The sequence below is a fragment of the Podarcis muralis genome, chromosome 2 (genome assembly GCF_964188315.1).
Source record: "Podarcis muralis chromosome 2, rPodMur119.hap1.1, whole genome shotgun sequence".
Classification (NCBI taxonomy): domain Eukaryota; kingdom Metazoa; phylum Chordata; class Lepidosauria; order Squamata; family Lacertidae; genus Podarcis; species Podarcis muralis.
The window spans coordinates 115,916,842-115,933,804 of record NC_135656.1 but is presented as its reverse complement, the minus strand read 5'-3'; the positions used below and the strand labels follow the sequence as shown (position 1 = coordinate 115,933,804).

The window sequence follows — 16,963 nt, the reverse complement described above, 5'->3', positions numbered from 1 at the left end:
TATTCAAATTTCCAAATTAGTTTCAGCAAATTCTTCCTCTATTTTAACTAATTTTAATATTTCTTAATTTCTTTTAAATTAACCATTCCCACTGCTGATGACTTATCTTCTAATCCCCCATCATTTGATTAATTTAACTGTGTTTCTTTACTTGTTACTCATAAAACATCTTTACACATTCCTTTCAGCTTTGTCACTAATGCCACATTGTCTCACTATCCTGCATCACTTTAACATTCAAATAATTTACAATGTTTTTGCAGATAATCTTTAAGTTTCTTCCATTCTTCTTCTGTTTGTTCTTCTCCCATGTCTCGGATTCTGCCAGTCATTTCTGCCAATTCCATGTAGTCTATCAATTGCATCTGCCATTCTTCCAAGGTGGGCAAATCTTGTGTCTTCCAACCTTTTGGGTTTTTTTGAGGTCCACAGCGCCTTTGTGTGGCCTCATATCCCCTCGCAAAGCTCAGATCTTTCCCGGAGGGCTAGATCTGTGCTCCATGGTGATCCGTGACAAACCGGAAGTCCTTTTCCTTGTCTGTCTCTTGCCCGCCCCCCGGATTTTTGCTGGAAGTTGTCATGCCTTGAGCAGAGCTGATATCCCAATGTTGTTCCAACAATTTCTCCCTCAGTCAGTCCCATACAGTGGTACCTTGGTTCTCAAACAGCTTAGTTGTTGAATAAAACTGCTGCTGAACGGTGAAAACCCAGGAGTAGGTGTTCCAGTTTTTGAATGTTTTTTAGAAGCCGAACATCTGATGCGGCTTCCACTTGAGTGCAGGAAGCTCCCTGCGCCTTGGTTTTCAAACGGTTTTGGGAGTCAAACAGACTTCTGGAATGGATTAAGTTCAAGAACCAAGGTAACCACTGTACTCTGTTTTTATCATTTTAACATTACTGGGCTACAAAATTCACTCTGTGTAGCTGGTTTTTAGCCAGTTTTTTTCCAGCCCCGGGAGGAGAGTGATCTGGCATTTTGCCAGTGTACTTGGCAAGCTTCCAGATTCCGTTCATCCCCCCTTTACACCAAAAATAAACTAGCCTTCCAGGTTACATACTCACGCTGTGATAAATTGCATAGTCCAATTAACTCAAATTCCACATGCCTTCCAAATACCATTCTTGCAAAGTGGTATTCAACGCAATCCAATTAGATTTCTCCCATGCTTAGTCCTGTGCTTCTTTGTTATGCATCTTTAACAATAGCTGCATAAGTCACTCGATCTCCATCAATATCCTTTTCCACCATCTTTCCTCCCAACATAAGAAAAGTGGTCTATTATCCTGCCAGTGCATTTGGCAAGCTTCCAGGCTCTGTTCATTCCTCTATTTCACAGAAGATAAGAAGGCTTCTCTGTTCCATACTCCACTGTGATAATTAGCAGTCACCCCCTTTTTTTTGTTCACACAGTTCTATTTTATATTGTATTCCAGATCTGCATCTCTGCAATCCAGTTCCTTATTCTTCACTTGCTCATTAAAAATTGCTTTATCTTTCTAGAGAAGGTTGCCAAATCATAAATATAAAAGGAAAAAACTTTATTTCAAGAAACCGAAGGCTCCCCCACACCATCTTTTACACCGAATAAAGTCTTCTTTCAAGTTCAAACCTTAGCAACCTTGTAGCTGCTTCCGTTATGCAGTTTATTATCTCAGCATTTCCAGCATGTGCCTGTACATTAGTCCCAATTAAACTCTAATTAACAGGAGAACCTCTGCTTCTTAATGGCGACGTAGGAGGGTTATCGGCAGATGAAGCACTTTTGTGCTCAGTGTCTCTGCCTCTTGCATTCCATGTTGAAGTGAGAGCCAGATACCAAGACACCTGGGACTGAAACTCCCCGTCCCTGAGGGGAACTTGCAAGGATAATTACCCTCGATCATCCTTGGTTTTTCCTTTGTCGACAATCTCCTGCTGTCCTGGGAGCTGTCTCCATTAAGGCACTGGAACCAGAAGCCGTGTGACCTTGATCTCTGGTTGTGCAGGAGAGCTGAGGGCATTCCCTTTCTGCCTGCTCCCCAGGTAGCCTTTTGAAGTGCTAAACGAACTGCAAAGATGCTTGTTCACACATTTAAATAGATGCTTCTCTCACAGGCAGGGTTGAGAGGGGCAGGAAACGCATTGTAGTTTGTAAATAGAGAAATCTTGCTGGAGAAGCTGTTTCTTCTGATCACACAGAAGATACTCACTTTGGAGAAATGGAACTGCTGTGTGGAAAACACCATTTAAAGCAGAGCTTTCCAAACTGTCACAATGTTGGCTGCAGTGTGTAGGTGTGTTGCACAAATGCTCCCTGAGCTCCTCCCAAGGCTGGAAAGGGGTTAGTTTAGCCTCCAGTTTGCTAGTAAAACTGAATTAGTGTGTCGCAAAATGATGTATATGTATGTCTAAAAAGTATGTCATCAACATGAAACGTTTTGACAGCTCTTCTTTAAACCGATGCATATTCTATTAAATGGAATCTTTTTGAAATACAGTAGTACCTCTGTTTTTGAATGTAAAACCATTTGAGTTCTGAAACATTCAAAAACTGAAAACTCAATATGGAAAACTCGATACGGAAGCATGTTTAACTTCTGAGGCCCGTATGAAAACCAAAATGTTCGTCAACAGATACGTTGGAAAACCGAGGTACCACTGTAGAAGAAAGGATATAATTGTATGATATTTTATGTGCAAGGGATGCAAGTATGACCTATCAACGTTTTATAATTCAAACTACAATTGGGTCGGAGGGGGGACTTTTATATTTCTACAGCATACTTGCCTTTATATACACCTATACCATGTCGTCTCTGATGGGTTGTTGTAACCCATCCTTGTAGGGGCACATTTCTCTAACGCCTTAATCAGACCGATATGCCCTGTCTTGTATTTATTTGCCTTCCCTGCAGGTGTTGAGGACCCTCTGCCCACAATTAAAACGGAGGAAGAAGAGTTTGAGATATCCCCAGAAGGTCTTACATTGAGTCACGAACCTGCTTTGAGTGAACACCCAGGAGAGGGCAGTTTGTCCGCGTTAGCTGCCATGGCAAGTTCAGCTAACTTTCAGAAAAAGCAACACACTTGCCCACAATGTGGGTACAAGGCTAGGAGTTTAACAGACCTTGTTTCCCATATGAGGAAACATACTGGAGAAAAGCCCTACATGTGCCCTCGGTGTGGAAAAAACTTTGCATGGAAAACGAGCCTTAGGAAACACATGTTATATATTTCCTGCTCAGCAAAGAAGCCTGTTCCTGACACCTCTGTTTCCAATACCCCTTTGGTTCCCCAGATTCCTGTGGCGGAATGTGACGTAACACTTGGCGGTGAGTGCTCTTCTACGGTGAATCATTAGATATTAGAGGATTGGGCAGATTCTTTTCCTAACAGTTGCTGGGAATACAGCTTTGAGGTTATACTTCTTTCTTTTTTGGCAACCGGTCTGTGTATAAATTTTATGAAATAAACCAAATCAGATAAATAAGAGAACAAGCCCCTGCCCCAAGGAGCAGAATACTTTACTATTCTAAGTAAGCTCATTTTTTTTTGCCTCATACTGGTTTGCTAAGTATCTTGCCTCTGCCACGAACTCGTTAAGCAGCCCTTTTAGGCAAGACACAGTTTGTGTGTGTCCTTGTCTTTTCTCTGCTTCCCATCAGCAACATGGGAATATTGATCACCTCCCCTTGTAGGGTGTCGTGAGGCCTGTACCAGGATCATGTACTTGAGTACTTTCCTATACACCAGAGGTTCCCAAACTTATTTGGCCTACTGCCCCCTTTTCAGGAAAATAATAATAGGCACACACACACACACACGTTACATCAGTAAGCATCATTATACAACAGATGAAATAGGTATGAACAGTTTTTGAAAACTGGACGGGGAGGTGAACTAGGCCCCGTGATTAAAAAAAAACCATGGGGTGGACTGGAGCGAAGGCTGTCAGATCAGTCCAATCCGCCCCACGGGCAGAGTTGGCACTGCAGCCCACCTGCCATTGGACAAATAAGCAGCCAAGCCGCGATCCATTTTCTGGGCCTTCTTTATGTTTCCACTGCCACCTTGTTTTTATCCAACAGCCCCAACTGTACCCAAGCCTACTCCCTTCCCCCACCCTGGATGATTCCAGAGTCCCCCAGGGTGTGGTATTGCCCACTTTGGGAAACACTGATTTACACCCTTCTTTACAAATGGATTTTTAAAAGCAGATTAATATTTTAGGTGCAATCAAAAGTGCTATTACGTTGAAAACTTTTGATTGATTGATTGGTGTCTGCATACACTCCAGAACCTAAATGGGATTAAGCTCTCTAGTTTACTTCCATGGGGCAGGGAGAAAAGGACCCATACAGTCAAACCTTGGTTTTTGAACAGAATGTGTTCCGGAAGTCTGTTCGACTTCCAAAACGTTCAGAAACCAAGGCATGGCTTCCGGTTGCGCAGGCACAACGATAGCAATATTGGAAGCCGCATCGGATGTTCAGCCAAACAACCAGAGTATGAAACCATGTTTTCGAAGCTGGAGTTCTAAACTCTGCTTACACTGACAGTGGTCTTAATGTTGCACCCCAAGGCCACAACCCTAGCTCATTCCTGGTTTGTTTTCATGCCTCACCCCAGAGGCCTGCCTGGCTACAGAAGTGCAAGGCAAGAGCAGGTGGAAAACAAAAGCAGCCGTTTGCCGAAAGATGCTCCAGTTACTTTGCTTGTCCATGGGACTGTCCTTCACAAAAACCAGGGAGAGTGTAGCATGTTTGTAGCTCTTGGCTTTCAAAATAAGGGAGCCAGGGGTTATATAGCCTCCCCCCGACCCTTGGGGCAACAGCCCTATATCTCAATTATCTCTGTATCCTGACAGATGAGGAGGAGTTAATTAACATCCTGGCGAAAAAAGCTCAGAAAAAAGGAGTGAAAGTGCAGGAACTCCCCAGAAAACCTTCGGGTGGCGGATCTCAGGCTCAAGGTCAGCAAGAATCGACTCACGACCGAGAAACCAGGGCTGCCAAGAGGAGCAGGTATCTATGGATGGAAAAGAACATCCAGTGTCCTGAATGTGGGCACAAATCCTACTATATCTCCGACCTGATGAGACACCAGAAAAGCCACGGAGGCGAGAAGCCCTACAAGTGCCCTGAATGCTGGAGAGCTTTCTCTGACCCTTCTGTCTGCAGCAAACACTACAAGACAGTCCACCAGCCTGACAGTCGTTCTGGCGGCAGAAAGAAGCCCGTCAACAGAGCACGGAGCCTTCAGAAGGAGAAGAAGCACACGTGCGGCAAATGTGGGCATGAAACCTACAAATTGTCAACCCACCTTATCCATATGAAAAGCCATGTGGGTGACGGACCTTTTCCCTGTGACAAGTGCGGGCTAAACTTCACTTACAAATCGAATCTTTCCCGGCACAAAAAGTCCCACGAGGAAGATCTCTCCAATGCCAGAAAGAGCTCTCTCTCTGTACACCAGCAAGTTGCTACAGGTGAGCGCCGTATGATTTGAATCAGGAAGGGTTTTTAAAAATTAATTTAAAAAACACAAACTGCTAATTATCTCTGTTTATGTTTTAGTGGGCTTAACAGAAGAAAGTACCATGAGAAAAAGGAATCTCATAAAATCTGTTCCCATCCCATCCCGTGCCCAACCATATCATCTTTACTCTTTAGTCTCAAAACCAGAGTATGGGGATATTACCATCTAAGTTCTTATCAGATTAAACTGATTAAAATTAACGAACCCCAACATATTAATGTCTGTTGACTTCAGTTGGTCTTCTCTGAGTAGGACTAACATTGTGTACAATGCACGATTCATGTGGCTAGTTTGGTTAATGGTAGCCTGACAAAATTCAACAAACCTTAGAATGAATGTTCTGGTTCTCTTTGTATGCTCTCTGCCATCCCTGAAGATATAACCAAATGTGCAAGTTCTGCCACATATGGTGCCTATATGTTGTTTCATAGTAAAATGGAAATTTGATGGGAATTGTAAAATGATGCTTTTCTAAGGAGGACCAGCGTACAAGTAGTCCCTTTGTCAATAGTTCTATTGCAAGGTGCCCAGAGAACCAGTGTTGCTGTGTGGCATGTTAGTTTTTGCAAATATGGCAACGTCTGTAAAAGCCTCCAGTGGTACCTTGGTTCTCGAACTTAATCCATTCCAGGAGTCCATTCAACTCCTGAAACTGTTCAAAAACCAAGGTGTGGCTTCTGATTGGCTGCAGGAGCTTCCTGCAGTCAAGTGGAAGCCGTGTTGGATGTTCGGCTTCCGAAAAACATTCGCAAACAGGAACACTTAATTTTGGGTTTGCGGTGTTCGGGAGCCAAGCCGTTCAGGAATGAAGGTATCATTGTAATGGGATTCAAGTAACATGCCCTGCTAAGTTAAGATCGCAAAAGTACTTCTGCTAGCGCAACAGGGCCTTTGCTCCCAAAATTGAAAATTCTATTTGGAAAATTCAAGTGGAAAATTCAACGACAGCATTCCAGGGGATGAGAGGGCAAAAGGTTCCAATAATGTTTGCACTCACAGAACAACTGCCTCAGTGCTACATTGAATTATTCCCTCACTTATTTTTTTGTAAATGCTTTTAAAGTTACTATTACGGCACATACAAACACGAGATTTAGAAAACAAACTACAAAAGAAAACACAAAATAAATGATATATATCCATAAATCCACAACTTTCTGCACACAGACTTGCTATCCAATCTTTAGTTCTTATTCTATTCTAATAGACTCCCTTCCTCCTCACCTTGGGTCTTTTAAAAAACTTGATAAACTGTTTCTTTCTCATTTTGTCTTTTCTACCCTTCTCCATATGTTCTGTTTGTAAATGGTACAGTGGTAGCTCTAGTTGCGGACACGATCCGTTCCGAGGTGCCATTTGCACCCCAAAAAGTACGCAACTAGAGTGGCACTTTTTCGCATGTGTGGAGCGCTTCTGCGCATGCGTGCAGAACGAAACCTGGAAGTATACACTTCCGGGTTTGCCACGTTCACAACCCGAAAAGCCGCAATGTGAAGCAAACGCAACAAGAGGGATGACTATATTTTGTTTTGCAAAAATTATTTGAAGCAAGTTCAGATTTTAATTTGAGGGCCCTGTGTTTTTTAAATCATCTCTGTACTTTCCCCACCCTTTTTGAAATTTTTGTTTAGACTGTCCCCTAATTGCACCCGTCATTTTTGCCAACTCAGTGTAATCAAATAATATTTCTTGCCACTTTTTTTGTTGGCACTGTTTCACTTTTCCAGTTTTTTGCAATTAGTATTCTTGCTGCGGATGTTGTGTAAAGGAACATTATCTTATTTTCATTTGCGATGTCTGAATCTACTATGCCCAGTAGAAATGCTGCTTCTTTTTTTACAAAAGTTTGTTTAAATATTTTTTTCAACTCATATGCTGTGTCCCAGAAGCTCTTTAAATTTTATTACAATTCCACCACATATGAAGTAGTGTCCACTCTGATTGATTACACCTCCAGCACATTTTAGATTTTCTTTTATACATTTTGGATATTTTGGTTGGTGATATATACCACGAATAAAAACATCGTGAGAAAATTTTCCTTTATCAAGTCACAAATAATTGAATATTTTTGCCCTAGGTCCATTGCCCAAATTATTCCCTCCTTTCTTTCCTCTGCACTTCATTATTATCCCACCTTTTACATTTGCTCATGGCAAAGGCTGTAATAATACTCATGACTCCATAGTGGTATCTTCACCCCTGCAGTCGCCTTGGAGCGGCTCTGATGTGCCCAGACCATTTGACCATTTTAGGTCTCAAATGTCCAACGTTACCATGGCAACCTACAGTGAGGGAAGAGCATCATAAAATCCTCTTCCTCGGTCTCCAATCGCTTTGAGGATAGTTGATTTACACTCTGGTGGTAAAACATCTTGACGTTTGTACCACTTTCAGGTTGGGGCAGGCGGTTGTTGTTTTTATTTTCGTTATATATTTTGTGGTTTTATATTTTGATTTTGTTCTGTGAACCGCCCTGAGACCTCTGGGTATAGGGTGGCATAAAATTCAATAAATAAAATAAAATAGATAAGGAGAGATGGAATGCAGCGTAGGAGGGAGAGTGCCACAAAGGCAGAACACACGAAAATCACGCCTAATACATTCTAAAAGATTAAATGCAATTAAACTGCAGCACTGAAACATTATTAAAATAATGAAAATGTACACCTGGTGTCTCTTAATTCTTATATCAAAAGGATGGAGGGACCGCTGTCATCAAGGCCATGCTCTTCCTTATACATCCCCATTTGCTGAAGCTCAGTGCAACAGGGCTATAATTAACAAGCATTGATGCCTGGGAGAGCTCTTTCCTCCTCCTCCTCCTCCTCCTCCTCCTCCTCTGCCACCACTCCCCTTCTTCCCTTGAAATGGGCTGGTCTCATGCCTGGATTGTTTCTCCCTCTGTCCCTGCAGGCAACATGGTGACAGTGGAACTGAAACCTCTGAAAGTGCCGGTACTGAGCCACATGGACGATGCCAAGCTGGCTGAGCTCCGGGGACGATGGGGCCTTTGTAAACAGGAAAGGGGAGAAAAAGCAGAAAAGCCTGTTGCCTCCGCCGAGGGTGCTTCCACTGCTGAGGGTGCTTCCGCTGAGGGTGCTTCCACTGCCGAGGGTGATTCCACTGAGGGTGCTTCCACTGCCGAGGGTGATTCCACTGAGGATGCAAAGAGTGACTCGGCCAAGGACGCTGAGGCTGAGGCTGCGGAACTTGAGCTAGCAGAGATTAAAGCGAAAGTCCGTGCAAGGCTGGAAAGGTTTGCATATTCCAAAGGCGCGGAGACAAATCCCTGCCCGCCAGAGCAGCCAGACTGCCCCGGTGGAAGAGAAGCCACCAGCCAGACTGCCCCGGTGGAAGAGAAGCCACCACCTCCCGAAAGTTCTGCAAGCGAGAAATCCTCTGAGGGTGAGCCTGCCGCCGTAGCTGACCAACAGAGTAGCAACACAGGGGATGGGCCCCATGAAAGCGAGGATTGTGGGGAGGCCAAGCTGCTCTGCCACCAGGCCACGCACACAGAGGCAAAACCGTACCTCTGCTCCGTGTGCGGGCAGGATTTCATGCGGAAAGATTCCTTGGAAGCCCACGAGAAGACTCACGGCTTTGAGTGCAGCAAGCGCTTTGAGGAAGCCTCATAGGGCAGGATTGGTTATCAAGGATGATGCTGAATTGTTAGCTGAGGAGAGGATATGGGAAATAGCGGCACAGCCGCAAAGGAAAGACTTAGGACCCATCTCCAGCCCAGTTCAGACAGTTATATAGACTTGCCCTGAGTTGTCCCACTGACTGTTGCAGCAAGTTTGGGGCAGTGGCCTTCCAGATGTTGAGGGACTTCCCAAACCCCTTGCCATTGACTATTTCAGCTGCATGGACTGATGGGAAATGGAGTTCAGTGACACCTGGAGGGCCACAGGTCCCCCACTTGTGAACTATCCTGTCTTAAGAAGGCTTAACTCGGAAGCAAGTTCCGCTGGGAGCTGGTCTCCTCCGTTGGTAAGTGTGTACTTAGGGTGCAGCCCTGTGCATGGTTCACGTTGTACTGCACTGGGCTTATCTCTGAGGAAGTCTTGGTCACACCATTGCAAGCATTGAAGTCTGTTTTGCAGTTGTTACTCTTTCAAAGTCTGAAAAGGCAGTGGCACAGGAAACGGAAGGTGTCAACAACTTTATACAGCAACCCCACCCCTTTGCGGAACAGGCGTGGTGGTGATTGAGCATTCAAAGGAGGGCCACTAACTTTTTTTACTGGACCCTGCTCCTCTGCCTTCAATGTCTGTCGATATTCTCAGGTTACAGATCTGACCTCTTCCATGCTGCTGGGTTGTTGTTGTTTTTTGGCACATGGTGGTGGCTTAACGGCCCAAGATCAAGCCAGGCTGTGTATGTTTTGACCAGTTTGCAACCTGAACTCAGACTTCTGCCCTTGTAATGTAATATACCTCCATCTCTTCCTACCGCTTTCAGAGTTTCCGAATCTTGCCTCATGACTTTTTATCATTATCTTTTAATTAATTATTTTTAAAAATTAGGCAAGAGCCCTGGCTAGTTTGGATACTATAATTCAGTAGACTTTAGACATGAAAACATAAGCGTCCTTTTAGCTTAGCATTCTGTTTCCTGCACCAACCCACTGTTTTCAGAAAGCCCTTAAGCAGGGCAATTTCCCTGCTAGCATCTGTTATCCAGAGGTTTCTTGAGGTTCCTTTTCACTTGCCTTGCTGACAGTCCTGAATAAGGGTGTCTTATGAATATTGAGTGGTGGTTGGGAAATAAGTGATTGGGAAGGGGAAGTTTTGTATAATTTTGTTTGTCTTGGTGCTGTTGGAAAGCAAAAGTGCACTGGAGATAAGAAAGTAACAACCTTAGAAGTATAACTTACCTGAGAAAAGTAATACCTATTCTAGAATGCAAAGTAAAAGTTGTAAAAAATTTTAGAGCTGTGGCGTCATGTTGTTTGTATAAATTTGTGGCAGCTACAGAGGAGTTTGTGGACATGAATTCTCACAATCAATAAAGAATTTTTCAATTTTGAAGCCTTACAGAATCTTCCCCCCACTGTCAATGTTGGAATATTTTGGGAGCTTACCTTTATAAAGGCTTAGGGCTGCAATGCTATGATGAATTTTAAAAGTGTTAGGTTAACACACGCATTCATCAAAGTGGAGTCATAAAAATGGGGGAGGGGAAACTAATGCACAAAAACTGCAAGAGAGTTAAAGCCAGGTACTTTATGGTTATCATTGATTCATTTTCCAGATATATTCATGTGTTCAATCTCAAGCAGAAATCAGAAGCGTTTCCTAGGCTCAAGGAATTCTGTGCTTGATTGCAAAATGTGCATGCTAAACAGGTGAAATGTTTGTTTACAGATCGAGGGGGAGAATTCACCTCTCAGCAGTTTGAAGCTTTCCTAAGGAATTCAACATGACCTTTCAAGTCCACGGTCTCCTTGGATGAATGGACTTTGTGAAAGGGCAAATCAAACATTGCTTCAAGGCTTGAAAACCTTGCTGCATGATGCCAATCTTCCAGAGAGTTATTGGGCAGAAGCGCTCAGCTGTTTTGTTTATACTTATAATCGCAGATTGTCATCACCGATTGGTTGTACCCCCTATGAAAAGATGTTTGGCAAGAAAGCATACATCAAGCACATTAAAATTTTTGGTTCTGACATGTGGGTTCACACACCACAAAGCTCCAAGTTAGGCAAACGTGGTTTGCATGGTATCTTTCTAGGATATCAGATAGGTTCTTACAGAGTAATGATGACTGACACTAACACAGTTAGAATCACTAGACGTGTTGAGTACAATGCCAAGTGGGAGAATGTGGGAATTTTCCAATGTTATTCTGATGACAGTGAAGAGTCCGAGGATAAACAGCAAAACCCCACACACACTGATGAAGGTTCTGATTCTGAATCTGAAACTGACTCAGATGATTCAGAGGATTTCAAGAGTGCTAAGGCCTCTTTTCGACCCTCTGAAGGCTCTGATCAAGAATTGGAGGAACCACTGTTCACTGTAGGCCGCTTTTCTCCTAAGAAAGAAGAGGAAAGCGTTGAAGACTTACGTCTGATTCGCAGGTCTGAAAGAAACACAAGAGGTAAACCTCCAAAGAGATTTGCTCATGAATTTTCTAAAGTAGCTAAAGCTGTAACTGCTGTTAATAGCTCCAAGAAGGTATTTGAACCTTCAAACTTCCAAGAGATCCAGGCTTTGGACTTGAAGGATGCTGAGCCATGGTTAACTGTCATGAAGGCTGAGCTTGATTCCTTAGAGAGGAATAAAACATGGGAGCTAGTTCCAATAGTTTACTGGTTACTGGTTTCCTGTTTCTTTGAACCAGTTGCCTCTCTGCTTTCACAGAGAGAGGATGTATATTTTCTTTTATGTCTGTGTCGTTAGAAATAAAATTCTCAGCATGTAGCTCATATTTCTCGTCTCCTGCTACTGCTTGGATACTCTGCGTAATGGGAATGTGCCTGGAGCCTCATCAAAGGCTCAGGTCGTTAATCACCATCAAAGGACTCGACCGGAGGAGTAGCTCGGGTGAACGCAAGTTCTGACAGTTTGACGGTTATAGCTATTTACAGTTTACTTCCACCAGAGCCCCAGTGAAGTTTTCTCTTAAGAGTTTCCAGGCCTTGCTCTCTGCAAAGCCGCCTCTCCCCTCTCTAACTTCTCAGCTCGGGAGATGGGCACAGACTAAACACAGTTCACAGTCACTGTAGGAACTGCGGAGGAGTAAAGAACAGTTCCCACAGAAATGTCCTCAAGTAGGAATAAACATCCAGCACTTAGCTGCTTCTGGAGTCTTCACGAACTTCTGGAAACGAGTGAACACACTCACCCCAACACAGTAGGGGCCAACAGGTGCAAGATCAGCCAAGCTATGGCAACAGCCCAGTGTCATTTATAGAATAAGGTTACCAGATTTTCTTCAATGAATCTGGGGACACTTTTCAACTTCCTACTAAATAGATGGATTTTGTCAGGGGACTGATTTGTAAATCCAGGAACTGTCCCCGGGAAACGGGGACGTCTGGTAACCTTATTAAAGAAGTGATTAGGATATGACAGTTCATCAGTAGGTGAAAGTGCAGTCCATGTTACATCTTGAATTTCTGGAATAACAAATTATTTCTACTTGTATGTGTCTGTATCTGCAAAGCCTACAAGCTTTATTTCTATATCAACATCTGGAAGAGTATTACTGAAGCCTGACCTTCTGCGGCAGTAAACTATTTTGGACCTTAAGCTGCTTCTGTTGGTGACTGGAACTGGGGGCAACTTCTGTTATGTGGGCATCTCACCTCAGATTCCCAACAGGTTATGGGACCAGTTCTCCAGCTACCAGAGCCCAGTTATCAGCTACCAGAGGTCAGAAGGCAGTAAATCTGAATAACACAAGCAGAGAAGGAGACGAGTTGAAGCAATAAATTTTCCTTGACATATTTCAGGGAGGCGGGCTGCTGTTGGAATAGTTGTTGGAAGGAATTATTCCTGTTGGAGCTTCATGGTGTAGATGCATAACTTTCTATTTGTATCTGTATCTACAAAGCTTGCAAGCTGTGTGTATATATAAACATCTGGAACTTTATTACTGAAGCCTAATCTACAGGAGTAAACCATTTTGGATCTTAACTGGAGCTGGGGGAAACTTCTGTGTGCGTATCTCACCAAATATTCCCAACAGGTGGCCCCTGGGTGTTATCCTGAGAGAAATGTAACCCTTGAGCTGCAAAGCTTCCCCACGCCTGTAACTACCTGTCGCTGGAGATGCCAGATTGAAACTGGGACCTTATGCATGCAAGGCATATATCCTGCCACATAGGTGTGCTCTATCTCTGACCCACAGCTGAAATTAGACTCACAAGGCCTCCCCCCCCCGGCACAGCCATGCACATATGTCCCATGGCTGATGTCTGCCAGTAGTTTCTGAGCTCAATTTAAGGTGTTCACAGTAGTCTTGAAAGACATCAGAAAGTCTGCAGCCTCCTCCTGGGTTTTAAGATCAGCAGTGGAGCCACTCTTGGTGGTTCTGCATCCCTCAGAAGTTAAGGAAGGGTGAGGTGGCAGTCCGGGAGAGGGTAATCTCTAAGTAGTGGAATTCCTTTACCTTAGAGACAAGTCAGACACCTTCACTATACAGCTGTTGGTAAGTGCTGAGATGTGCCTCTACCTGCCGTGGACTTGTTGGATGCAGAGGAATGGTGGGAGGAACCAGCTGGGTGGGAACCCTTTGTGGTGGGACAACAATGAGGTCAGTAGAAGACTGGGAAGAGAAGGGGTGGGAAGCTGAAGAGGTAACAGGACTTCGTGAGCTGGGAGAGTCTGTGGCAGAGAGGAATCCAGAATTGAACAGAAGCTGAAGTGGTGGAGGAGGCAGGGAGGAGTCCGGCTGGTGTCTCCCCGTCCAACTGGGACAAGCCACCCTACCACCCTTGTCTCTCCGAACCAGAAGAGGGTGAAAAGGCTGGAGGAGAGGTTGGCTACACAACCTCTTCACTTGATTGGTAAAAGCCCTGGAAAGGAGGGGACCTAGATGGCTGTGCAGAGGTGAGGATTTTCAGTCTCGGCAACTGATTTTTATGGAGTAACACCACTCTGTTCATTAGGCCTAACACTCAACCAAGTTCGTCATGTTTTTGCTAATAAAGAGTTAACTTAAACTTTCAACTGTGTGATTACTGACCAGCACACTCCTGAGATGTGGGTTTTAAGGACCCACCCTAATTACATGGAGGGATGTTGGTGTAATTTAAATATTTCTGATGTTCTGCTGTGTTGCTCTTCTGTGTTACATTGTTGGTTACACCAATACGGGTGTCAAGAGTTTTTTCAGCCAGAACTAAGTTCTGACACCTCTCAGATGGGCACCATTGCCATTATAAGAGAACAAGGGACATGTTCATGGCGAGTTCTGACATCTATCACGCGTGTGATCTTAAAATGTTATGGAGATTCAACATAATGCTGAAATTCGCAGAGGTAATTTTTAAAATAAAAGGTGCACACCCCCCCCCCCCAATCCAGTAAATGATCACAGCATTTTGACCGAGAGAGAAAAAAACCTTGCCAACTGCCTGGGAGCAGCTGGAGAAGCAAGGCAGAGGAAGATACAGATATAAAAATGTGTCGGTATAAAAACCATGTCCTCTGCTGGATGGATCAACTCGAGTTTCACACTGCATAGCCATTATGAAACGTTCCTGTGGTCGGATCTGTGACCTGTTCATAGAATGTTAGCTAGACTAAAATCTGGAGGAGTGATGGGAAAGTGTGTCTGGATCGTCAGAGAAGCACCCCTCATCACAACATTTTGTTGCAGGGCCCACTCACTAGTAGTAACGATGTGTTTCAACATTTAAAACCCAGTTGCTGCCCAGCAGGATTAAAAGACTAGGGTGAAGATGTATTGCATGATCAGTGACCACAGTTGCAAGTGAAGGCCAGGAATCAGGCAGTCTGGATGACCTGGTGAGGAAAAGTGAGGTCCCCTGGCGATGGGGAAAGCCAGCGATTGCCTCTCATGGAGCCTCTGAGCAAAACCGCATTAGCAACACCTAGAAGCAAGTTGGGAAACCTGTTTCTCTCTGATAAAGATCTGGCTGTTTCCCTACCCATGCTCTTGACTCATGTCACAACAAATAACTCCTCTATCAACCAGCACCACCTGTTGAGGAGGGCGTGTGAACTTTTGCAAAAACTGCTGAAGTATACCATGCTCCATAACAATAGCAGCCACCCCCATGTAAGACATCTGAAGGCAGCCCTGTTTAGGGAAGTTTTTCATGTTTTATTGTGTTTTTAATATTCTGTTGGGAGCCGCCCAGAGTGGCTGGGGAAACCTAGCCATATTATTTATACCGGGCAGGGTATAAATAATAAATTATTATTATTATTAATTAAGTTGACAACTTGTTAAGCTGGGGCTAATGGGATTTGGCTTCTGGTAACATCACAGGCTAATACTCCTCCTCTTTTAATATGTAACCAATTTCATGATACTTTTGCAAATGCGAGGCCAGATGGTCCTCTGAATGTCAGAGTGGTGCCAGCACAATCAAAAGCACGCTAATCAATCCTAGAAAGGGTTAGAAGCCAGCCCAGTAATGCTTATTTATTTATTTATATTTTATATATACATATATAAATCTTAGGCAGCTCTTGTTTTATTTCGTTTTCAAAACCGCTCCAAGTTGCGTAGAAAATAGTGTAAAAACCAGGAACAATTTAAAAACCTTTAAGTGAAAAGCCAAAGAAGGAAAACACACACATGCACTCTCGCACGATAATATTAGTAAATTGCCAAAAACAGGAAAGAAACCGATCAAATGTGAAGCAGCCTTTAGAATGTTTTCCTATGAAATGGTGTGGTATTGCTGTCGAAGTGTGTGACTTCATGATTTCAACAGTGCTGCTGTGTGTGTGAGAGAGAGGTGGGGGAGAGAGAGAGAGACCAGCCTTCATGAATTAAAAGTTGTCATCTGCTGGAGAAAGGGCAGTATGATGAGCAGTGTTTGTGAAAACAGGTGCTTACGAGAACCCCAGTAATAATAATAATTGATCTTCCTAGAATTGTAGACTTGGAAGGGATACAGAGGGTCACTTAGTCCAACCCCCTGGGCACTGCAGGAATCTCAGCTGAAGCATCCATGACAGATGGCCCTCCAACCTCTGCTTAAAAACCTCCAAGGAAGGAGAGTGCACCACCTCCCGAGGGAGGCCTTTCCACTGTCTAACAGCTCTTTCTGCCAGAAAGTTCTTCTTGATGTTTAGTCAGAATCTCCTTTCTTGTGAAGCCATTGGTTCTGGTCCTTCCCTCCAAAGCAGGAAAAAGCAAAGGGCTGTCATGTGAAAGATGGAGCAAGCTTGCTTTCTCCTGCTCCAGAGGGTAAGACCCAAACAAATGGCTTCAAGTTACAAGAAAGAGGTTCCAATTAAAGATCAGGAAGAACTTTCTGGCAGTAAGAGCTGATTGACAGTGGAACGGACTCCCTTGGGAGGTGGTGGACTCTCCTTCCTTGGAGAGTCATGTATGATTCAGTTGAGTTCTTTGGAGAATCATATGATTCAGTTGAGATTCCGGCATTGCAGGAAGTTGGACTAAGTGACCCTTTGTATTACTTCCAAGTCTACAATTCTAAGATTCTATCATTAATGGCTTCTCCCAAAAGGGGCGTGGCCAGCAAGAGAATTCTCTGTTGGCCCTGCCCACCTCTTCTAGTACCCAATGAGGCGGCTCTTGTCTGAGGATATCCAGAATTTAGGAACCAGCGCCAGGCTCAACAGCTCTTGAGCTATTGCTCCAAATAGCTCTGAAAACATAGGCATTATCCGCAGCTTACAAAAAGGTCTGTGTCTGTCAAAACACACACACACACACACACACACACACACACACACACACACACACACAAATACACAAACGGCCAGCGCA

General features: G+C 43.9%; 1 protein-coding gene across 3 annotated transcripts in view; it reads left to right on the top strand.

Annotated features, from left to right (window-relative positions):
* LOC114592143 (uncharacterized) overlaps window positions 1–10,551 on the top strand; it is a 48,824-nt gene extending 38,273 nt beyond the window's left edge. For all 3 annotated transcript variants that reach the window (XM_077920950.1, XM_077920946.1, XM_077920948.1), the window contains 3 exons: window positions 2,896–3,312; window positions 4,848–5,468; window positions 8,435–10,551. In XM_077920950.1, coding sequence (XP_077777076.1) covers window positions 2,896–3,312; window positions 4,848–5,468; window positions 8,435–9,156 — 1,760 coding nt within the window. In that variant the 3' untranslated portion in view covers window positions 9,157–10,551. The remainder of the gene's footprint in view (window positions 1–2,895; window positions 3,313–4,847; window positions 5,469–8,434) is intronic.
* The last annotated feature ends 6,412 nt before the right edge of the window (window positions 10,552–16,963 follow it).